At 45.9% G+C, this 25,107-nt stretch overlaps 1 protein-coding gene and 1 long non-coding RNA gene across 2 annotated transcripts in view; one reads left to right on the top strand and one right to left on the bottom strand.

Moving 5' to 3' along the window:
• LOC144178288 (uncharacterized) overlaps positions 1–25,107 on the bottom strand; it is a 64,040-nt gene that overhangs the window by 29,966 nt on the left and 8,967 nt on the right. The window lies entirely within an intron of this gene.
• Positions 1,648–3,039, top strand: LOC144180273 (uncharacterized). The gene has a single exon (XM_077708649.1). It carries the CDS (start codon positions 1,913–1,915, stop codon positions 2,861–2,863), a length of 951 nt encoding a protein of 316 aa, XP_077564775.1. The 5' UTR covers positions 1,648–1,912; the 3' UTR covers positions 2,864–3,039.

The following is a 25,107-nucleotide window of genomic DNA, read 5'->3' as shown; positions in this document are numbered from 1 at the left end:
GCGCAATATAGGGGTGGGTCACTTCGGCATCGCCGAGAATATACCTCGCGCTGTTTCCGACGACCGACGAGAAATCTAAGCGAGCTCACTCGTAAAAGATGGGTGTTTAATTTCAATCTCTACGGACCGTTTCTTGCGGGAAGGAGTGACGGAATTTTAAAATAATCTGCTTTCTACGTCGCACCACATTTCTGTTGGAAAGAAAACAAGAGCCGTGCACCGAAACGTAAACCTTCAACGTGCGAACCTTCAGCGGAAAGCATGTGCGCGAGATATTCGCATGTGTGGCGACTGCAGCCAGAAATCACGCAACATTTCGTGCCACTTGTGGGCTAATAACCTCCTGCATCTTAGCACGCAGGCTGCGCTGCGTGCTTTGAAGAATTGAACAGCTAGGAGGAGAAAGGCGAAGAAGGATGCTGAGAGAGTGGAGGGTCAGGATTGATACGCCTGTGAGCCCCATGCCCCGCACGCGAGCTCCGTAGGTGGGCGCTCTTCTCTGGGCGTCAGCTGCAATCGCCGTCACTTTGCATCCCACGCCTTTACGCAGACGGCGTCCCCCGCGCCTCCGCACTGCGCAGACGGTGGAACCACATGCGCGCTGCGTGCTCCGTGGCGCGAACCTGGCGCCTTTAAGGACCGTCCGTCTGTTTGTGCCGTAAACGGGCGTCAACTGCCCCATTAGAAGGAAATGTTACGTCCGAGGGGACTGCGGAGTAGGTTCGAGTTGACGGTACGCAGTTTTCTTCTGTCCGCCACGAATTTTTATAGGGAAGGAATTTAGCAATGGCCCATCGTTTACCCAATCCGCTTACAGGTATTCGCAGCTACCCAAATCGCGTAACCTGCACGGTGCCTAGATATTTCTCAAGCCCAATACCGAACATTTTAAATCTTGTCAGTCAATTTTCGGGCACTGCTTTTTGTAAGGAATTGGCAATTAAAAGTCAACGTCAATGTCTTGCTTGGCTTCAATATATCGTCACATACACGAGCGGCAGCTCCACGCGTTGTACGCTCAGATGCGGGAAAATTATTAAAATAAGAAATGCCTGTTCTCCCATGGGATGTAAAGGACCCTTTGTCGATGCAGCGCACACGTGTGAGAAATTGTTGTACATAGTGAGTGGCTTCCAGTCGTCCGCCCTACTGTGCCTGATTAAGAGCAAGGTTATGATTGCATTTGTAAAGAAACATGATAATGAGAGAGAAGCGCAGACATACATTATGTTATGTTATCCAGACATACATTATGTTATGAAAGTAGTGGCACCACTCAGCGCTAACACGAATTATATGCATACTAGCAAGCGTAGATCATTATATCGGTATCATAACTTAGCATAACTTAGCATAACACACATATTCAGCAACAGTGGCGCCGTGCGGTTCATCGACTGGCTCCTAAATTTCCGTCTTCCTTTTCCCAGGAATCGACGCGTATCTACAAGCTTGGAGCTATCTTCCACCGATGCGACGACCAGTGGCGCCCGCGGCGGATAACAAACCTGACGTCATCGCCAAGAACGCATAAAAGCAGAAGACATCGTCTATCCTGGCACACACATATTCAGCAACAGTGGCGCCGTGCGGTTCATCGACTGGCTCCTAAATTTCCGTCTTCCTTTTCCCAGGAATCGACGCGTATCTACAAGCTTGGAGCTATCTTCCACCGATGCGACGACCAGTGGCGCCCGCGGCGGATAACAAACCTGACGTCATCGCCAAGAACGCATAAAAGCAGAAGACATCGTCTATCCTGGCACACACATATTCAGCAACAGTGGCGCCGTGCGGTTCATCGACTGGCTCCTAAATTTCCGTCTTCCTTTTCCCAGGTTAGTGCTTACCTGTTTGTAAAAGCTAGCGTGTCAGTTGAATTTACGGTTGCCACTGTTGCTGAATAACTATCATGGGTGACACGTGTATTTCTTGTCATGAATCTGTGAGGGACACGACACATTTGTTGTGCTCTGATTGTAAATACAGCTATCATGTAGGCGCATGCTCAGGAGTTACAGAAGCAGCCTACAAAAAGAAATCTGCAGCAGCGAAGAGCACATGGAACTGTGCAACATGTAAAACGGCAAAAAATCGAAGCAGTCAGAGCACTGAACCCGAAAAAACGGAAAGCGGAATGAACCTTACGAAGGAAATAGGTGAAATTCACAGAAAATTGTCTTTACTACTTACGGTGAAATCACAAGTAGACGCTTTGGAAGGCGTTGCTGCCACTGTGCATGCCATTGAAAGGTCAATGCAGGAAATGTCTAGCAAGTATGATGAGGCGCTTGCCGAAATGAAGCGTCAAAATGCTGACATGAGCAGTTTAAGAAAGCGGGTGGAAAAACTCGAAGCACAGACAAACGAACGAGAAGTGGAAATGCTTAGGCAAGAAGTTAATAACCTTGATCAATACAGCAGACGTCTTAACCTAGAAATCCATGGACTTGCCGAACAGACTAATGAAAAAGTAATAGAAAAACTGAATCTTCTGGCAGATGAACTGGAACTCCCTAGGCTATCTGAAAATGATATTGAAGCCGCTCACCGGCTGCGTTCTAGGGCAGGCGCAGACGGGAAAGATAAGCCATCGCCTATTATAGTGCGCTTTTCAGCCCGCTATACCCGTGACGCTTGGCTTGCAAAAAGAAGTGAACTAAGAAGGAAGAAATCAAAGGTTTTCATCAACGAAAACTTGACTGCTCAAAACAAACGCTTGTTCTGGCAGATGAAAACAAAGGCAAGGGAAATGGAATACCAGTTCGCGTGGGTCAAGGACGGAAAATTCTTTGTTCGGCGCAGTCAACATGACAGAATACTAAGGATTAATGGAGCCAGTGACCTCGACCAAATAAGATAGCACCAGCACTTCACTAATTTTCTTATGCCATAAAGGCACATGCCTACACGCGATAAAACATGCAGTTATCACGATGCTGCTTCGTTTAGACAACGCAGGGCCTTAAATGGCACCAAGAAATTTTCCTTACTTCATCTCAACGCGCGAAGTTTACGGAACAAGCATGATTCCGTCAACTTTTTTTTAGATGCCTTAGGTCATACATTCGACTTCTTAACATTCACTGAAACCTGGTTTTCTAACGAATGCCCCGTTGTAAATTTTTCAGGGTACAACTGCATCTCAGTTTCGCGAACTAGCAAAAGGGGAGGGGGTGTTGCTATATATGTAAAAAACACCTTCAATTACGAAGTGGTTCCAGAATACTCATTCATAGATGCTCACTACGAATGTGTGCTTGTAAAGTGTTTGAATACAATGTTGGTAGTACTTTACAGACCTCCAAATGGTGCTACAACCCCATTTATAGAATTTCTTGAGCGTATTTTAGAGTATTGTGCGTGCGTTGGTCTACCTACCATTGTTACCGGTGATTTCAATATTAATTTGCTCTCGGTGGATTTGTCTGTTCAAAAGCTACTTGATGTTTTTCTTTCTTTTGACTGTCGAAGTATTATTGACATACCGACAAGGGTGACAAGCACGTCGGAAACGTTACTAGACGTATGTTTTACGAATTTTAAAATTGACCAATCCGATGCCGGAGTGTTAATATCAGATATAAGTGATCACATGCCGTTCTTTTTCTTTTTTTCACCCTACATAACCCAGCACAACAAACATACAGACCACGCACCTATTCTGCGCCGAATATTATCTGCAGAAAAGATCGATTTTTTTAAGCATTTAGTCGAGGAAGCCAGCTGGGGCCCTGTAATGCAGACAAACGATCCCACTCTTTCCTATGACACTTTTTTAAAACTATTTAAGGAACTATATGATAGTGCATTTCCTCTAGAGCAGCTAAAAAAACACAAAAAATCTAGAAAACCGTGGATTGATGCCTCTTTACTCAAGAGAATAAAAGCACGAGACAAACTATTCGCATCATTTATTCGAACCAAAAACCTCGATCAGTTAGCCGAGTACAAAAAAATTAGAAATAGGTTGACATACGATATTAAACACGCACGTAACTTGTATTATGAGAATAGGTTTGTTAGTATCTCTAATGATTCTAGAAAGGTTTGGAATTGCGTAAATGCACTACGGAACAAGAATGAGAGGGAAACAATATCAGAGATAGTAATTGAGGGCGTACCATATTCGGGCACTTTCCTAGCAAACAAATTCAATAATTATTTCCTAAAGGCAGGTTTTTGCGACTCTGCATCGACTAATAGTGTCCGCTGTACATCCTATATTAATTGTTCGGACTCATCAATTTTTATGTCTCCTACTACAGCGCAAGAGATGTACGGCCTGTTAAATAAACTAAAGAATAGTAGTGCTTGCGGTGTGGACGAAATAAAGGCAGCACCTCTTAAAGCAGTCGCTCATGTTATCTGTTTACCTCTATCGCACATATGCAATCTTATTCTAAGCTCAGGAACGTTCCCCAACCAACTTAAAATCGCAAGGGTAGCTGTCATTTTCAAAGGAGGAGATAAAAACGATCTTGGTAATTACCGGCCAATCTCTGTTTTACCTATGTTTTCTAAGGTTATTGAAGAAACAATAAACTCGCGACTTACTCACTTCTTGCAGCAGGAGAACATTATAGTACAAAATCAATATGGCTTTCAAAAGAAAAAATCCACTGAAATGGCGTTACTGAATATTAAAGACAAAATAATTGACAACATAGAAAATAAACTATTTACTCTTGGGTTATTTCTTGACTTCAAAAAAGCCTTTGACTCTGTAAAGCATGACATTTTATTGATCAAACTCTCCAGATACGGTGTAAGAGGAATTGCCTTAGACATCGTGAAAAGTTACCTAGAAAACCGTATGCAGTACACTAAAATTGGCAATGCGACCTCTCATTTCGGCGAAATCACATGTGGAGTTCCGCAAGGGTCAATTCTAGGCCCTCTACTTTTCATTATATACATTAATGACATAGCAAACATACCTCTAACTCCAGACATTATTTTGTATGCTGACGACACCAATGTATTTTTCTCTGGACCAGATATTGATGTCCTTAAGTCGCAAGCCAATCAGTGGCTAGAAAATCTATCTAGTTGGCTAAGTGCAAACAGATTAAACTTAAACCCCAAAAAAACTAAGTATATGGTATTTAGGCCCCGTAATAAAACGTATAGCAGCGAAAAGAATATTAGCTTTGAGGGACAACATATTGATCGCGTTACATCTCACAAATTTCTCGGTGTCTTCTTTCATGAATGTTTAGATTGGTCCATTCACATCAATCACTTACGAAACAGCATTGCCCGAGCAGTTGGCATGCTCTGTACGTTGCGTCACTTATTACCGGTATGGTTAAAAAAGCAAATTTACTACGCAACAATACACTCGCATCTTCACTACTGCCTTCTTATATGGGGGACAACGACAAAAACAAACCTCAGCTATCTCTATTTATTACAAAAAAGAGCTCTCCGTTTAATTGAACTGCTGCCCTTTCGCTCGCATACAGCACAACTTTTCCAAAAACATGAACTGTTAACAATTAACTATATCAGACTTAAAAAATTAGCTACGGTCGCGTACCACGACGTTAAATGTAACCCTACTGAATTTTCAAGAAAATTTACCGAGAAAGACCACAGCCACAATTTAAGGCATATCACGTACAAGAAAGATAAGCTTCGCACCAACTACGGTGCACAAAAGTTGACATACCAAATTCCAGATATCCTAAATGAACACCCTACTGTATTCGCATTAATTCAGGAAAGCCCCTCGATTCATGTATTTAAAAAAAAGATTCATGCCTACCTTTTACAAATCCAAAACTAAACCCACATACTCTTAATTCCTCCTTCCATTCCATGCAAATCAAGCGTACTGTACTTGTTTCTTCTTATGCGATAACTATGTATGAGATATTCATTCATTTTTTTACGTACCAATCTTCAATGTGCTTATGTTCAGTGTCCAATGGCATAACATTTGTATTTCTCATTTGCGATGTATCTTTTCTTTTTTTTTCCTGTTTTTTTCTTCCTTACCCAATGAATGTTCATGTATGACTGGTGATTTATGCGTGTGTAATCGGGTGAATCGGCGCTTTGTCAGGCCTTCTGTGCCTTTACGCCGGTCCCCCCAGGCAACTTGTATCTTTCTTGTTGTCTGAAATAAATTTCTATTAAAGTAGAAGCTAAGCTAGTGTGGGCAACCCTTGAATTATGACGTGCATTATGTGTCTCAACAGCCCAATAATAAGAAAAAGTACTGAATCTTTTTTTGGAAATTCACCATGCCTAGGGAACCCCGTGGACTTGTACATAGAGCGGAGGCAGATATAATCACATGAAGGAAGAAAAGAAAGAAGCTATTTTTTTACAAGCGCCCTTAGTCCACGGGGTCTTCTTGGGAAACTGGCCAAGGTTGCTCCCGCTCTGGGCGCCAGCACGAGCTGCGTCACAGCGTTCAGGTCAGCCAGCCTCGACTTACCGGATGACAGATCAAGGTTGGAGACACGGGTCAATGTTGAGGGGCGTGCACAAGCCTAGGACCTGTGGTTTCGGTAGGGGTATTCCGTAGAAATAACAAGCGAAGCGTCGCTGTTGCGTACATACACGGCAACGACCGATCTGGCCCTTTCTGGTACTTTCTGGGTATGCCACAAAATACCTCACTATGACCAGTTTAGATTCTTGTTTTGCATTAACCTGCTGATAATTCTGCGGACCGGCTTATTTTTCGCAGAACGTCAACGCTGGGCTTAGCGATTTTCAGTAATCAGTCTACGGACAGTCGTCCACCTTCTTAGCTAGAGCAACGCTTCCCGCACTTACCGCTTTCTCTTTTCTTAGCGTAAGGTAATGTATTTACAACATTTGCACTGCAATGAAATTAAACGTGGCACTCGAGTCTACAGAATTGAACTGTTTTTAGTCAGAATGTTCGAGCTAGCAAACTCTAAAGTAGGATATAATGCTCCAGCTAAGCCTTTGGACGACTCTACGTGCATATCACTGCACAACCTCTTCACTGTGCAAGAGCGCGGCAAGTTTATAACTAGAAGCCACCAGAGGTCTGCAGCCTGCAAAAATTTTGCTCCCCGGGCTTTGCTCTGCAATGAAACATCCGCGATAATGAGTGCCGGAAATGGCAGGCCATATGCGGACCCGCTAATGGGTGCGCGTTCGTAATGCGTCAGTCGTATTCGCTGCACATAAAGTTGCTGCCTCGAAAGTTGTTATCTCTATCTAGTGATGTACGTTCCATTTACATTTACTTCGCTTACAGCCGTAGTCTCTCGGTACATTCCTAATGTCGACACCGTAACTTTTACGACCAAACAGAATATTTTCGCTTAACTAGCCCGGGGTGCTTCTGTACGAGAGAAAGTAAATAAAATGTCAGTTGTGCTTCAGGAATGTCATCTGTTGCCACGCTCGTGGTAATTATTATTCCTCTTTGCTACTTGCGGGAAGTTTAACCTCTAACTTTCGCGCAGCGGGCAAATTACGTCGCGAAACCGCGCTTACTTAATTAGTCATACCCTTTGTTTTTGGCTCGTCCTAACTGAGGTTACTGAATAAGCACCTTCAAGGAACTGCAGTTATAGTTATGGCAGTACCGTGGTTATTATGCACGGATGGTTGCTCTGTTTTTTGTCATAAATGTCCCGGCGTCACAGTTAGGACCACGCCTGCTGGCTTCAGTAAGGCGGCCTTTCTGTGTTAGACGTGTAATGCCAATTTGACTCAACAGAGGTTCACAAAATTTTTTGGTTGCACTTTCACGAGCTTACTCTTCAAAACAAAGGGGAATACCACAGGTAGGATTAATCGTGTGCTTCATTTGGTTGAGTATTGTTACTTTAATTTTTGCTTCACAACTAAGAAAATACAATAGAACGTCACGGCCCGTAGCCAATTGTCTGGGTACGCATGTCGAAAATATCTCGGGATGTATTTCGTTGTGTAAATACTTGATATTTCCTAATCGGTGTCGTTACTTTTAGAGTAGCACTTCCTATTTTGCCCTGGAGCTTTCAGGCAGGCTCAGCGATGATGATGATGATGGCTTGGTGGCTGCCCCTTTACAGCGGGGGGACACTCCTGAGGGCATATAATCACCCTGGCGACCTAGTCTCAAGAGTTTTGTACGTGTTCACTCATCACCTTTCCTCACGCTAACGGGCGCGTCTTCGCCATTCCTCGAGTCGCAACCACACATTGTTGTCCACAGTATAAAAAAAAACTACCAAGGGGAAAAGTGAACATTGAAACTACACAACAAAGGCGCTTCCCAGTCGGTTCGTTCTTTATGTAAATGCTGTCGTTTGTATGTTCTTTAGCAAGAAGGACTGCTAAGTGACGTTGAGGGCGTTGAACGTGGAGCCACTGCTCGACCAAAGTGACAAATATATCCTGATTATACCGACTGGAAAGAAAAATATTAATATAAAAACTGAGGATTAATTGATAGTTAGCGGTTAAGGTAAAACACGTACACGGTGAAGCCAAAAAACAATTTAGGGTGGAGGGTGTTCAGAAGCAGCGAAAAAAAGAAGTTACAATTCCTTAAACACGTTCTAATATTAGAAAACCTCTTTATTGACATGTTTTCCCTGCCGCTTAGATTTCCGGCGTCATAGGCGCCGTGGAATCGCTGTTCTTTTGTATGAGGAGCTGGTTTGGCATCTCGCTCCTAATTTCCAATAAGTTGCTCTGACATACGTGCGCCAGAAATACATTTCATTTCGTGAGAAAAATGTGCAGAGAACTGCAGCGCAGAAAATGGCACTTCCAGCGCCGACGTGCTAGCTTAGCGTGGAACCCATTGGTTTCAACCGCAAGTTCCTCACATCATACTGAAGGAGAAAACAATTGGGGCAGCTTCGCACTAGCCCTGCGATGACGGGGCAAACAGCGAAGCTGGCGGCCCCACCTAGCTTATTATTGGTTAGGGAAGGTATATGCGTGCTTACGCTTGGAGACTCGGCCAAGTGTTCTGCGTGGTTATGCTTTTACACTCGGTCAGGGTTTCTGCATGCTGTCGTCGTTAATGTACTATCGCTATCACTATGGCCTGCAGCGCTCATTAGTTTTCAGGCGATTATATCTTCAAACAATGACTAATGGCAGAAATCCTGGCAGAGCTCAGGATTTTGGCCATCTAGGGATCCTTAACGTGGGCCGAAATCTCGACACCAAGGTGTTTTCACTTGTCGCTTCGAAACATCAACCTCAGCCGGGATATAACCCGCGACCTTGGGTTCAGCAGCACAACGCCTTAGCCACTGCGCCCCCGTGGTGGCTGACGTATTGGGACAACCTAAAAGTTTTTATCATTGCATCTAGTGTTGCTAGGGCCCCATCTCTTACAGAACAATTACACAAGTTTTTTTTGCTATTTTTATCTCTTTTGTTGAGGAACATCGCTTCGTGGCTCACAATAGCGCGACGACACTTCAATACTTATTTACTTGTATCAGACCTGAAGTAAGGGCAAATCAAATGCAATAAGATATATTTCACTCTTTTTTGGTCTAAACGTGCCTTGTTTCCTTTGCTTGTATTGAAGATCAACTGTTACTACAGGGTTGGTTTGGCTCAGCTGAGCTTCCGGCTGAACCTTTCTCTCTGGTCTGCATTTTTATTATTTCGACCTTTTTCCGCAGATGCGGTGGTGTGCCAGCATTGAGTGCGCCACGAGGCTTCGTTTTGGAACCGACTCGGAGAAACTGCGCTTGGAGGCATTTTTACCTAGCCATCCAACGGAAGTTAAAACCCCATGGCTGCGTTGGAACAACCCACTGTCCACCGCCACTGGTTAATTTTCCTCGAAAGTGATCGGGCAGGGGACTTACTGCGAAGATCTCCGTCAACCTTTTCAACCATCCGCAGCCTGTCCTCAGCAATGAGTTAAAAAAGGTCAATTCTCTTTCTTAGGGGTTAGCGCTGTCCCTCAGATATTATCCAATTTAATATATCTTCTCGAAAAGGACAGAAAAACTTGGCTTCTAGTGTTTACGCAGGAATTGACCAGATGGTGTGAAGCTAGCAGCGTAATCTTTACAGAGGTTTAAAAACAACTCAGGAGAAAAATATCTCCCAGGGAAAAATGAATGGCCAAGCAAGGAAATTCACTCATCTTCAGCCGGCACTGCTAATTCAAATTGAAAAAAAAAAACTTCATCCAGTTTTACTGATCAGCTCGTTTAACCTTGAACATAATTAAACGGACGAGCCACTAACAGAGCCTTAAAATGAATGTGAAGGACAAACTCATTTTTTAATACTCGTGCGATTGCTTAAAGTAATGCTACTTTTTTTTAAAAGCGGAGCTTTTCAAGGGCTGGACTTGACAGGCTGTCCTGGTATCGTGCCACGCTCCCTCTGGGACAGGTTTTTCCGCCCCGGAAAAACCGGTTCCTAATACGAAAAATAATCCTAAAAAATAAAAAAAAGGTCCAAACGCCGTTATATTTTGATATAAAACGTCTTATATTACCCCAAGCAAAATGTCTTCCTAGCAATTCAATTTCCTTTGCAGGTGAAGCCGACTTGAACGAGATCGGTGTGAGCTCGCGCTTTGTAAGTTGTCTTTTCTACATCGTGTGTCGCACAGTGAAGCACGGAAATCTGCGGAAGAGGTGACAGAAAACGGCTGGTGACAGAACGGTAGGGTGACAGAAAACGGCTCTAATTATTGGGCTATCGCAAGTGTCCCCAAACAAACTATATAACAATTAGCCGCTGAGACGTTTCTACTATTACGCCCAGTTTCACTCACTTGTCGCAATTCACAGTGAAGTTTTAAACGCTTAAACGGCACATAATTACTGTCTGCAGTCAATACATGACCATATACGTAGGGACTGAAGTTACAGAAAAAGGCTGTGACTGTTGTTTTATCGGGACTATGTGGAAACAAACTATGTGACAATTAGCCGCTAAGGCGACTGTCACATTACGAACCGCAGCTTCGCTGTTCATCATTCTTCACAGATTAAAAGGGCACTGAATTTTTTGTTTGCTTTAGAATATGGCAGGAATAATTAAACCCCAAGTAAATTAGGTATTACGACAAGCTAAACGAGAAATTCAACCGTATGAATGCTCCTGTTGTTGTCTGTTGTCTGTTGTTGTCTGGAAAGTGCTGTTCCAGCCTCACCAACCGCTTAGTCGTGGAGGTCTTGCCGTAGTTGACTTCAGTTTATTTAAAAATTCACGGAACAGGCAGCGGCTTCGCAAACTAGAACGTGCTTTGGAGGCCGGGCAAACCTTCCGACCACCTCCGGGTTATGGAGAAAGAGTCTTGGGTGGGAACGCGGAAAAGCTCTTATTGGGGGGTCCTCATCTCTCTATACCCAACGAACTTTGGTCGGAGTATCGGAAGTTAAGGTTCGCGGAAAACTTGGTTAGCGGCTTTAACTTTAAAGGAAATCGAAAAGAAGTTGTAAAGGGCCGGGGGGGGGGCTAAACAATGTTTGCCCTGCCGACGCTCACTTAACCAGGAGAACTCCGGAGGGCACGGTGTGACAACTTTTAGAATTCGTGGAACTTCCGCACGCCAACATAAACGGGTTGTCAGTGAGCTATAAAAACAGCAAGCTCACCCTTTTAACACGCACCCGCCTGTTATATGTAGCCTGTCTCCGGCACGATGTCCAGTGAAAAAGTGTATACACATCTCCGAAGTAACGCTTACTTGTCGTCGTTTAAATACGTATAGTTCTTTTTATTGCTTCATTTCAATCAGGCGCGAACCAATTAACGTTAATTTCGCAACTACACTTTAATTCATGTATGTTGAAAACCCAGCAACAACGCTGGCCTTATAAACTTGTTCGTGTGCCCCTTTGCTGATGCTAGAGCGGGCGTTTTATTGAGCCACTTTATTGCAGTGTGGAAGAGCCTTAAAAGGAGACGCACCAATTCAATGAGTCTGATGCCTCTGCCGTTGTTCTTTATCCCCTTGCTACACATCAGCCGCAAAGCGCCTGGGCTTTCCACGGCTAGACAGACGTCCTGACACTCGTCACACAAACACATGTTTGTATTGTTAAGGGCTGACCAGTCATTTCTAAAGGATTGCCGAGAAACTGGCATGGTCAAACGCGCTAAGCTAGAATTTATACTCTGCTGTGTCTCGGGCTTCCTGGAATAGGGAACCGCTCCCACTTCACCGGCTCAATAAAACGTTTTTCCCTCACTCACTCCATATAGAGAACGACAAGTAACTCTCGAAGTGGTTTTCTATGCATTGGAGAACACTTAAAATGCCTGAAGTGTAAAACTCCATCTTCGACAAAATTGTTCACTGCACGCCCCTTTGAATTGCGCTCTGCATGAGGTTTCTCCTACTGAAGTTTGCAATGGCAGCTGCATTGCCTTATGCTAAAGCATTTCTTCGATATCATCCTATTGAAGCATTTCGTTGAATATTTTGTCCACAGTGTTTTTACGCTGTTTCGTGCTACAACATGAACGATGACTTTTGTGAGTTGCAGTGAAGCCTGCTCTGAAGCTAATCGATGGATTTGCTGACTCTGCGGGCATAACGGCGCGAGGGATGTGATGACGTGCTTTGTCACGAAGTATGCGTTTGCACTTCGGACAATTTTTGACATTTCTACTCGTTCGATGTAGTGGCATCCGTGGCATAGCGCACGCCCAATGTCTCACTGTCAAAAGCACAATGCCGTTTTTGAAGCTACATAATCAGTTGTACCGGTTGCGCCCCATGGAGAAGCAGCAAACGCTGGCTACGCCGGCATCCTCAGAAAACGGACAAATGAAGCGTCGGCGACAGCTGCTCCCGTCGGCCGGCTGCAGCTGACATCAGTGCCGACAGCGACGCTCGCTGCCAAGGCACGAGCGTTGCACGTGCGCATCCTCCCACTCTCTCTCTTCCCCCTACCCCTAATAATCCTTCCGCTCTTCCGTACCATATTCCTTCCCGCTGTTCTCTGCATCCGGGAAACCCAGCTACCCGTGCCTTAACAAAGAAACTTTGCGCTAAGAAGTGACAGTGATGAAAGTTTCGCTCGCAGCTTCATTCTTTCCACCTTTTAAAATAGAACGTAAACTATCGCTTTTGCTTTTATTCGAGCAATGTTGTAATTTGTAAGGCCTTCCGGCAGTTTGAATGTGCAAGCTAAGGTGTCAGTCTTTATTGCGTGGTTCTTTCTTTTTTGACTGCAGAAATAGGGCGCGACCTAAACGCAATATGTTTTGTCGTCTTTTCAGCCCTTCGCACAAATGTTTAAATATTTCAGCTACCTTGTGTATCACTGCTAAGGAATCCCGCGAACGTTTAACGTTGGTTAGTCGATAGTAAGCACCAGCGTAACATTTTCTTGGCGATGCCCAACTGGTCAGCCCACACTCGGTGCTGCAAGCGAAGAAGCGGGTGGGTTACCCAGAATATTTTTTGCGGCTTTCTCTTTGTGTTCTTTAGCAGAAATTGCGGCATCAACAGTTCCACGTGGGATAGAAGGGGAGACGGAGAAAGCCGTAACGTAGTCTCTCACATCTGAGAAGGGGGACATCCTGGGAAGGGGCGGAGATCCCCCAGGATGAAGCCATCTTCTGGCGTTTTCAGAAGAATTTCCATGGAATGAGACCCCAAATTTCGTAGTAGCTTCGTCTTGCTACCCATCACACTCTGCCAACCTGGTGCGTGGTCCTTCCACTCGACTTACATATATGCCAACATACAGCAACCTTTCCGGCTGCCGTGGTTTGTTGGTCATTATAATTGCCCCTGCAGTGAATAGTTGCGATGTGCTAGTTGCCCACCCCTTAAACCATTTCGGTAATGGGGCTCAGCGTCATATCTCTTCTGAAAAAAGTGAACGAGTTTCAGTAATCTTCGCCGCTAAGACCGACACCGACGTGGATAGGAGCAGTAACAGCACCGCGCGCACAAAAAATGATACAAATTGGATTAATACGCGGTTTTTCTTCGTCCCTTGACCTAATTTTTTGGGATGTTTGGGTCGGCAACATGTCGGTAGTACTTTACTATCCTTGGTTTGCTGTCTATGGCGAGGTCCATCGTCAAGATGCCTATCCGTCACATGTATTAGGTCTGTACCTGTTCGATTTTCTACTTGGGAGTTGTTGGTTTCGAGCAAGAGATGGGGAAGCAAAGTATTTTATTCTCGATTGCATACTCCATGGCTCACCAGAAATCAGCTTTTCCCGCGGTATATTTCACGCAGCGTTCGGAGATCTCTGAACACTTTGTCATTCGGACGAACGACCCTGCATCACATGATGTATGAACGCGATACACGTATACCAATCTTTGTCGGAAGATAGATGCGGATATTGTAACACGGCTTCGCTGCGCCCCTGGTCAATTACATTTTTCCTTGTGTGTGTGTTGTTCATTCTTTCTCATCAGTTTTTCTTTCCCCCCAGATTGACACATCGCATCGTCCGCTGACCCACCCGGATGTTGCACTCGGAAGGCAGACCGGAAGGGTAACACACAACCTCCGGGTTCCGGCAGCGGCTTTGTAAACATGTTTTGTAACTCTATTATTAAACACGATAGTCTTTCTTGGGCTACTTAAACCCAGAAATTTTGGTGTGTCTGTTTGTCTGTCTGTAAATCGATTCAGCCACCCGGCCAAAGTAAAATACTTACTGCGCAATAGTCTTATATACTCACAGCCAAATGTAAACGTCTCAGCCCGGTTTATATGTTCCTACTTGTCAACTTTGTTGAACAAGATCAAGACATTACGCAAATATAAGTCAGGAAATTAGTACACAAGGGATATTTACAGTGTTACTTTAATAAAAAATTCCTGGATGCTTCGTTTTTCGATAGCAAATGATATTCTACATCTACTGCGGAACAACGTGTAGCGCCTGCTGTTGCCCGCGCCACCTCCGGGCGGCATACGAGAAATCACGCGGCAACAGCAAAGAAAAGTTCCACTAGCTAGGTTTCACGTTCTGCTTGGAACGCACGTGGTGCACGGCAACGCGGTTCTATAAATCTTGAAGTCGGCCGCCTCCATTCACTCGCGTCTCCGCCGTACTGCAGCGCTGGCATCGAGGAACCCCGCCTGTAGCAGTAGAACGTGGTAAATTCAAATCGCATTGAGCAAACCTTTAGGGTGTTTACCTTGGGATGAGTGCGACGGAACAGGAACTGCATGAGAGGTGAGCGGGAAAGCGAAGGGGGCATTTCCTTGGCAAATATCTACAAAGACGATCGTCTTTTGACGACATTTGCAACGAAGGGAGCTGATACGCGGCCAATTTTTAATCTTATGTTCTTCCAATACTCGTTTGGATAGCCAGTCTCTCGAGTGATGTCCGCGGCGTTTGATTTTTGCGGCTCTGCTATCAGTAAAGAAACTGAGAACAAGGCGTACTGTTCGCGGCTGTGAGAAAAACCCTTTGTTTGATTCGCACAGAATTATTTAACTTTCTTATCAACTGTTTTTCAGCGGTGCCCGCCATAAATAGACGAGCTCCAAATTATTAGATCGGAAAAGCTGTCGCCCAGCATCGGTGACTTTAGCAGACAAACGGACGGAAACTAGAGTTGCGGGTTGGTGAAAGCAAAAAAAAAAAGTAATTGAGTTGAAAGAAATTAAAAGAATTTGGGAAATGGGTGGGAGTCGAACCCAGGGCCTTCGAAACACAAGTCGCGCGTGCAACCTAGCACCAGCACAAGCCCATAACTTCAGAATGCGCTCACGCATCAGACCTAAAAAACGTAACAACTGGTATATGTATGTATAGATAAAATGAGTTTGAGGTTGTTTGGCACGTCATTAGGCGCATAATTAGCGTAAGCGCATGTTAAGGTTTAATATAGGCGCATCGACATGTTTACTGGGGGATTCGCCAGTGGCGGTGACAGCTTCTGTCAGGAGGTTACGGTCGTTTTCACAATATCCATTTGCATGAGACGTCAACGCAACCAACAGTAATCCCATACCAATCAAATTGGATTGGCTGGTGCCAGTGACAGCTGCCGTATGAGTCTCAGGGCCCATTTGCAGATTTTTGTTGGCTGTGACGTCACTCAGAGGAGTTACTGAACGTTGTGAAACTTTTTGTTCGAACTAACGCACAATAACATGCGCAGAAATCAGGTGTCCGTCTGGGCACCGTAGTATTGCTGAATATGAGCAACTTCAGCTTGGCTCTCCAGCATGTTTAGCACTTTAGAAACAAACGTACAAAAATATCTTGCCTCAGCAATTTAAATGTGGCTCACAACCGACTTCTATGGGAGGAACTCCGCGAACGCTGTCCTTACTGGTCTATAACAGATTGGCCGGTGAGGAAGAGGCATATGAAGGTGAATGGGCTGAAACCCGTTCTTGTCGTTCGTACAAACTGGGATCGATGCGGCATGCCCCCTAACCACTCGCAGGTTTTTTCTTCATAAACGCGGCACCATGGAATCTACACCAAAAGAATTTGACGTGGTTGCGAAGGAATGCTTCGTGTGCAAACACCCCAAACTGAGACTAAGCATCTTTGGCAATTGTAGCTTAGGCGCGACATTGAGACGGTAGGAGGTGAACTAGAATATGGGTCCCAGGCTAACGTCATAGAGCTGTTTCTAGTTGGGATGTATCAGCCCGTTTTAATGCTCAGGTGCCCTTTTGGCAGCTGTGGCTTCTGTTTTTTTATCAACTGTATGTACTGTGAATGTCGCCAGCGGGATATCATGTAGCCTTCTCGGTCGTCAGTTAGGTTTGAATGGGTAAGTCAGAGCTCCCATTATTTGCTGCTTGGTGCCGCCACGAGCCAAAGCAAAACGACACCACGGCACCACGCTATGCCTCTACAAAGATAGCCGTCAAGTATCTCCCCTGGAGTAGACAGCTACGAAGACCACGCCAGAGGTAGCGTGTATGGACCCCTGTGCGTAACTGCTAATCGGTCAAAATTTAATGCCCTCTGGTCTTTTCGGACCGTTAACTTAAGGCATTTGTGGCTTATGTCGGCACCCAACTGCGCCCTATCCACTGCGTGGTATAGGCTGCAGCGTCCCTTTACGAGATAATTCACAATCCTTTAAAAACACTCCCAAGAAAATCAATCCATTTCAGAGGGTATGCAGCAAGACAAAGAATCAACACGGGCTGATAACATACAACAATGTGGCTTGCCGTCTCAAATACCCCAAGGCGGCGCCCGGCGCTTGTGGGTTTTCGGGCACTTTTGAAAAGAGAAAGCATATAGCTGTAGGGCCTGCTGTGTAGTCTTTCCGCCGTAGCACAGAAAAACATTGCCAGAAAAAAACGAAGTGCGCAGCCAGAAAAAAAGCTTTTCAATGTTTTACTCTACTTTCCGGTGTTTTTTTAGCACAACAACAGAGAATAGCTATAAAACTGCGCTGTTGGCATGTCCTTATCAGAACACCACTCTGCCGCTCATCAGGCCTAATGCATGGTGTAATTAAAGGCGACGTCTGCTGGTCGCCTTGCAAGCTTTTTTTTTTACATTACGATTATGCTTTTTAATATTCTCTCGTCCTGGCTTTCGGTGTTTCACGTAATTAAAATTCAATCCTGGCGACGTCTCCCGGGATATTATATTTGTCGAAGCAACGTCTTGGATTCTTTTGCCTTTGAAGTACTGGCAAAACGACCGAGACATCCCTTAACATATAAAAATATCCTGACGGCATGACGTATGCGTCTATGGAAAAAAACTTTACAATAAATTGACAGAACGAAGAAAATCGTCATCTAAGGCTTGCAATCCTGTATCGTATTCTAATTAACACTTTTGTTTCCTGGAAAACTTCTGCATGTTGTTTAATACCCATTTTCTCAAGAATTTTCCTTCCTGTCTGTCCGTGCACGTTTTGCTTCACGATTTCGTTACCCGCCTCGGTGGCCAAGTGGCTGAGGCGTTGTGCTGCTAAGCACAGGGACGCGGGTTGTATTCCTGGTCGCGGCAGCCGCCTTTCTGACGGAAGCGAAAAGCCAAAAGAACCGTGTATTCGAGATTTCGGTGCACGTTAAAAGATCCCCAGATGGTCCAAATTAATCCGGAGCCTTCAACTACGGCGCGCCTCATAACCTGTGTAGCTTCGGCACGTTAAACCCCATAATCAATCAATTGACGATTTCGTTATTCACTCAGAGCACCGCGTCTTTGGAGCAAAGCCACCTCAAAGACTATTGCAGCTTTGGCAAGAGTCTCTGAGGGAATATTATTGCAGCGAATACCAAATACGCCTCTTGCTATTTGAAATGCTGAAATGAACAACTAGGGAGCACCTTAACAATTCCAATGACACGTAAATGTGGGTATTGCCTACCCCCGAGTGAGGCCATGAGCTGAGTGTTGCGGTGAAATGTTGCTTATTTAGCGCTGCTTGTATACATGATCCCGAACATACATTCCGAGCGCAGGACCCCCGCAGCCAAGACAAGAACGCATATGCGGCAATTAAGGCAATCGCTCTGACGTATCCTACACCAATGCCGCAAACTACACTGGCAACACTAAATGCGTGCCGTCATATAAATCACCCTTGATAAATCATTATTCTTCCAGATAATCGTTCTTTGTCCCTTTTTTCTTTCTTGTTTATTCTTATTGTGAAATGGATGTGACGATCTTGTTTTTTACGCTGATATCCTTTTCCCTTTCGTTATTGTTTACAGGAAAATGAATTCATGCTTTGTATATTGTAAGGCTTCATATTTTTAATGACATGTTTGTATTGTTATTTATTGCTGCCTCTGTTTTTTGCAAGTATTACTTTTTAAATTAATTTGTCGACGCTCCCGGTACAGTAATTTGTTTCGGATTGGCAATGGTTTGAGATGGCGGCGAGATTTTTGCTCAATCAGCTAATTAATGCTCCGCATTGAAAAAAAGCTCACCCCGTTCCTTACTTCGGTTGCGGATAATGCAGCCAAGCCATAACACCTTTACATTCATTGCGCGCACTTCAGTGCCCCAAAATATCTTGTATTAGGAAAAACCGCAAATCACTAAAGTATGCACCCCGTAAATCTAGAGGCTGCAATGACAAAATGCGTCACAACTTACCATTATTTTCTATTGCAAATTCGGTCGGCAGAGGAAGTTTCACCAAGCCTCCGTATTTATTTCTTTGCTTTTTTCCAGTCTACGTGCGTCATAAGTATTGGTATGGGTGTAGGCCAACAGGAAAAACATGATCCATTTTAGACCGCCTCCGATGTACGACAGAGGTTTAATGTGGCTAGGTGTATTTTCCTTCTTAATCGAACGGATAACGGTCTTTGCTGCAACTTGGAGGAGAGAATCCGCTATCGGCTGCCGGCCGCACTTAGCTGATGGAGCCCCTTAATGCCGCCTAATTAATGGCGCCTGACGTGCACGCCTCCCCATTGCTCCCGGCTTATGCGGCTGGCTCCAAGCCGAAACCCATAAATTAACAGTGCATGCCGACAATTATGGGAGACTAATAACGGTGTCTTCTTAACGAAGCATTAATGCCCTATAAATCATACGCTATTGGACACAGGCAACTAGGGCGATATTGGAAGCATATTGTCGTAATACTATATCATCAGCAAAGCCGCGAGCTAGACGGGTATTGGCGGGGAGCGCGACCACGGGCGGCGCTGCGAAGCGCGCCTCCGTGACGTCGGCTTAGGGATTCTCGCATTTGTCGTCTGCTTCACTCGGGCTCGCTCTCCCTGCTGTTTCTTTGCACTCGGTTTATGTCTGATCCTTGTTCGCACCAGATTTTGCGTGTGCGTAACTATTTATCATAATAATAGACTTGAAATCACATACACAAGCTCAAGGCGTGAATTAAAGTATAGTTCTGGATGCCGCTACGGAAGACACATTGCCGGCGTCACCCCATTCCTTGCGAAGCGGGTCCTGTGCGGAGTGCGAAGAGTCGGAGCTAGGCGGCTGCTTCAGTATTAAGCAATCTTTCGAACAAAGGGAACAGCCAGCTGCTAGTAACCGACAGCAGCGAAAATGGAAGACCAAACCAAATTCAACGCCTTCGGTCATTCCGTTCTCCGCACGCTCGGCTACCCTGCACCGCTAAATCAAGACCGACCACAACGCCTCCCAACTACCATCAAGCACCGTATCCACGTTTCCCCCATACCACGACATATGCATCCCACCTTCAACAGAGGCCGTCGGGAAGCGCGGGTCCGCTATCTCATGAAGAAGCTAGCAGATGACCCCCAGGTCCGTTACACTGACGTCGCCTATGACTCCTGCGCTCGACGCACAACTTTGGTCACCCTAAATCACGCTGGCCGAATCTCCACGGCTGTCACCACGCACACCAACAAAATACAGACGGCAGAAGCTCTGGCAATCGCCTTCGCAGCCACCACCCATGCCAAGCATCCGCACATCACTGTAGTCTCCGACTCACAGCAGGCATGCCGCCTCTACCAGGCAGGTCTAGCCCCACCCCAGGCCATTCCACTCCTCCAGCGTCTACCTGACGAGACCACCATTACGATCGTCTGGACTCCCGGACACTCCGGCCTTCCGGGGAATGAAGCGGCCCACGCCGCCGCCCGAGCTCTGCACTTCCGGGCATTCTCCACCGATGGTCAAGTGATTCCATCACCCCGCACGAACGACGACCTCCTCCAAATTCCTCTTGATAACACGTACAATACCCTTCTGTCCCACTACTCCCTTACCCGCCGAGTCTACCCCCCTCCACACCACTCCCTAACCAACCAGCAAGCCATAATCTATCGTCGCCTTCAGACCGGTACCTTTTACAACCACGTCATCCTCCACCAGATCGCACCCACTATCTACCCCCGTCAATGCCAACACTGCGACACCCCACTCACCACATTCCACCTCGTATACTCCTGTCCCCACTCCCCTAACCCACCCCCCTTCCCCACCCTGGAGCAGTGGGAGACTGAGCTGACCAGCCCGGACCCGGCCCACCAGAGGGCCTTGGTTTCTCGGGCCATTGAGTCGGCCCGGTCGAGAGGCATCCTGGACTAGGGACGCTTTACCACCACCCTTTTCCCTTTCCCTTTTGCTCCAATAAACGTTTACTACTACTACTACTACTTCGGTGCTGTCGGCCTTGGCAGAAGGCATTACGATTTCCGGTAATCATATGTAAGGTAAAACAGTTTTTGCAACCTTGCCGAACGATCGAAAGTATTGTATCACATGACTTTACGTTGCCATGGCAGGAAAGTACGCCGACATGCACTATGGGCCGCAAAAGCTGTAGGTTGAGTCCCAAGTAACCGAATGTGTGTACAGGTGCGTGCTGGTTTTATACCAGACTTCTAACCAGTATGGAGGTTTATTGAAAAAAACTAGTGACGCCTACCATAAAATACAGTAACACTATATTTGGTCAGACCTGGAGGGATATTTCGGTACATTTCCCACGGCCATATCTCCCCAATATTCAGATATGCGTTATAGGAAAACTGCACTCAAGAGGAGGAGGAGGAGGAGGAGGAGAACGAGGAGGAGGAGGAGAAACCTTTATTTAACACTAAAATCAAACTGATTAGTGGGCTGGGTCCTCAGTCTAGGACAAGAGAGCAAGAGTAATTTTCTTCAATTTATAGAACGCCATCCCGAGTAGACCAGGATTTCTTCTTTACGCCTGGAAGGGTTGGAAAACAATGAAGAGCTGCTGGGAAATATTCATCGGTTTTTAATTGTTATACTGGAAACGGGCACGTATACTATTTATTGTGTTTGTTCGCGAGTATAAGAAGCCTTCAACACCATAATAATGTCAGAACTGTTCGGGTCGAGACTCACCCGCCGCGCTGGCTCAGTAGCTAAGGCGTTGCGCTGCTGAGCACGAGGTCGCGGGTTAGATTCCCGGCCGCGGCGGCCGCTTTTCTGATGGAGGCGAAAAGAAAGAACGCCCGTGTGTACGAGATTTCGGCGCACGTTAAAGATCCCCAGGTGGTCAAAATTAATCCGGAGCCCTCCACTACGGCGCGCCTCATCGCCTGCGTTGCGTCGGCGCGTTAAACCCCACAATCAGAATCACCGGGTAGAGACTCAATTTATTATGATAATTATGGTTACGATAGATATTCGGAGCACAAAAGCCGCCTTCGAGTACTCTGGACAACGCTGTCTGAGGCGCGATCGCGGCGGCGTAGCACAAACCTCATTGTATTTGCATGTGAATAAACGACACAAGCTGCAAATATGCACCTTCTTGGACGCAGCCATAATGAAGTCGAATTTGTGAAGAAGACACTCTATGCCTTACAGCCCGAAGAAAATATCCACGTGATTCTTGCGAGCCTCCCAAACATCCCCAAACCTACTAATAAGAGTTTTGTGACGTCGCAGAAAAATTAATGCATTGGTCAAAAAACATGCATCTAATACAAGTCAACAGCAACGGCAGAAATAAGAGGCAGCCGTTTTATTTCCTGCAGTGCACTGCGCGTGTAGGGGTCCGCTGCTTTATACGTAGCATTACACTGTTGAGTCTTCTTAAGAGCATTTAAAAAATACTCTAGGGAAGCCTACGCGTTTTGAATACTTATCCAGGCGCTCTAAACCCTGAACCTCGCGAATAAGCTATAAAGGATGAGTTCTCAGACTCAGAGTTCTCGGACCGTGTCTCAGAAGAAAGTTGTTCTCTCTCTTTCCTTGTGTGTTGCAAACCTGGAGGGATACAGCTTTACATCAATCAGATGTGACAGAAGCTGGAAAAAATAACTGATTCACTAGAAAAATGCTTTTTAGTGCACGAAAGCATCAAAGTTGGCGATTTCTAGCACAGGCACTGCTGCCCCTCACAAGCGGAGTGTAGCAGACGACAGCGGCACGAGTCCTTAAGCCGACGTCGGAGCCAGGGGGCGCCACTGAAACATCTGATCGCCATATATATAGGGAAACGAACGTTATAGGGGAAACGAGCGTTTAGGGGAACGAACCGGTATAGGAAAGCTCAATGAGCTTGGCCACTCTATATATAGTTCCTTCAATGGAATATTAGTTAAGCAAGAATAGTTAAGCAAGCTTTTATAGAAATATATAAAATGTCCACGGTTAAGCCGTCGACCTTACTTTGCACCTAAACATCCTATGATTACTGCACCGAATCTTGCCTAGAACCTCCACGTACTGCACAATACCTGGGCTGTCGCTTAAAGTCAATTTAATTTTTTTGTCATCCCGTCGGGACTTTCTCATGTCCATTTCCCACTCTTTGCAGCAATTAATTAAGGGAGATTCCGCTTGGATGCGAACTCCCGCCAACCTCTCTGCCTAAGAAGCAGCATCTTCTTTTTAACCTTGGCAACCCTTGGCCAGACTAAGCCGGTTTCGGGGAACGATGATTGAGGTTTCAAGTGGCCGCTTACTTGAGCGAAATCCCGTATACACGCGAAGATCTGCCTTGCTTGGGCTGCTGGCGCGTAGGTGAACCTTTGTAGCGAAGATATTCCCCCCTTGTTCTTGTCTGTTTCCTTCTGGAGTCACTGGAAGTCCCAGACCACGTGCCAGCCAGGCTTCGCAACGGCGTTGCATGCGTTTCACGCAGCATGAAGATGCGGCAGGAGTGACTCCAGCTTGTTGGTCTTGCATCCGTGGTCTTCTTTTTAGATGCAACGCACCTCTTTAACTCGCCTTGTCCCGCGTTATCGCGGCGTAGTCCGCATCCCTCCCCCATTCTTCTCGCCGCGGCAGCTTCGCGCCCCACCGCTCTCACCGCAGCGCCATCTGTGCGTCAGCGCGGTCAGCGCGCAGCTTGCGCTCGGTTAAAAAATTTACACCATCTTCCCGCGGGGGAACCATGGGGTAGATGCGACGCATCGGGGGTGAACATGCTGCGTAAATAGGATACACAACAACAGCAATCCACACGCTGACATCGCTAACATAACGGAAACGCAACGGCAACCCCCGATGCGTCGCATCTACCCCATGGTTCCCCTCGCGGGAAGATGGTGTAAATTTTTTTTCTGTGTACCTACACTGTTCAATTTCGCAGGATGTCCTTTGTCAGGGAATCGTACGTACGTACGATGGCGATACGTACGTACGATACGTTCGTACGATGCGTACGATACGACGTACGATACGTACGTACGTAAACCTACGTACATGTATACGTACGTACGTTCGTAGGCTTTCCTATGGGAATCTGAGGTTTTCCGAGACTGGCCTTTCGGTAAGGGTAGGCGTTCGTATGTATTTCGGCTACAGGTCTTTTGTTCACACCTTTTCGGCTACGGACCCGTTTCTTGTTCCGATTGACCTGAGGTTCATGGCGGGAACCAATGGGCGTGAGTGGTTGCTAATTCTTTCCTTCCCAAATTGTGAGTTGGGTCAGTCTCCTGGCACCCACCCAACCCTCAGCTATATGCCTCTTCTTGCTTCGTTTTCCCTCACAGTTTCCTTATCGTGTCGCTTATCGAACCTCTTTTTAACGTCATTCCAGTCTTTATCTCCTCCTGGTCGTCCATGAGTACGGTGAGTTACTTTAGCGTTGCGGGTATTGGAGTCGGCAATCTTCTTGATTGCGACGAGGATGGCTCCGAGCTGTTGGTGTATAATAGGCCGTTTGTGTGCATACGTCTGTCTGGAAGTTATAGGAGGCTGGAGTGTATAGCTGGTACGCCTGCTGTAGCGCTATCTCGATCCCGCATTGTGTCCGTGTAAACGATGTCATTTCTTTTTCGAGGTCTCTCCATTTTCATTGCCTTAGATTCCCGTGATTGTCTCTTCGATTTTGTTCTGGGTGAGTGGCTTGGAATGGACTTCTGTTGCATCTTCCCTGGGGCAGCTTGATTTCACGGCGTAGCTTGTACCCATGCCTGAATTACAGAGGAACTACCCGCTTTGCTAGATTCTCTTCTCACTGGTTTTTTCTGTCTTTATTTCGTAAATTACAGTAAAAGTGGTTATTTCGCTCGATTTTATGGTCCTTACGTTGCGTTTCGGCCCTCCTGCGATGACTCGCAAGCTCTACCGGTGTAGAATCTCTAGCTCCTTCTATTGTCCTTGTGCCACGTCAAAGCAAACTGTGCCTTACGTTGCCTCCCAGCGAAGTCTGCACATTCTATTCACCATGAACTCCGCGAACGAAAACTACCAATAACTTCACCTATGGGCGCCATTTTATTGCACACTTTTCGAACAAATACGTCTTCCCGGTTAGCG

Source organism: Haemaphysalis longicornis, unplaced genomic scaffold (genome assembly GCF_048455015.1).
Source record: "Haemaphysalis longicornis isolate Haplotype H1 unplaced genomic scaffold, Haemaphysalis longicornis Haplotype H1 scaffold_4, whole genome shotgun sequence".
NCBI lineage: Eukaryota > Metazoa > Arthropoda > Arachnida > Ixodida > Ixodidae > Haemaphysalis > Haemaphysalis longicornis.
The sequence above is the reverse complement of the archived record's forward strand: the minus strand, read 5'-3'. Positions and strand labels throughout refer to the sequence as shown.

What these genes read in the sequence shown, in the direction of transcription:
- LOC144180273 (XM_077708649.1), top strand. Translation starts at nt 1,913, where the DNA reads ATGGGTGACACGTGTATTTCTTGTCATGAATCTGTGAGGGACACGACA.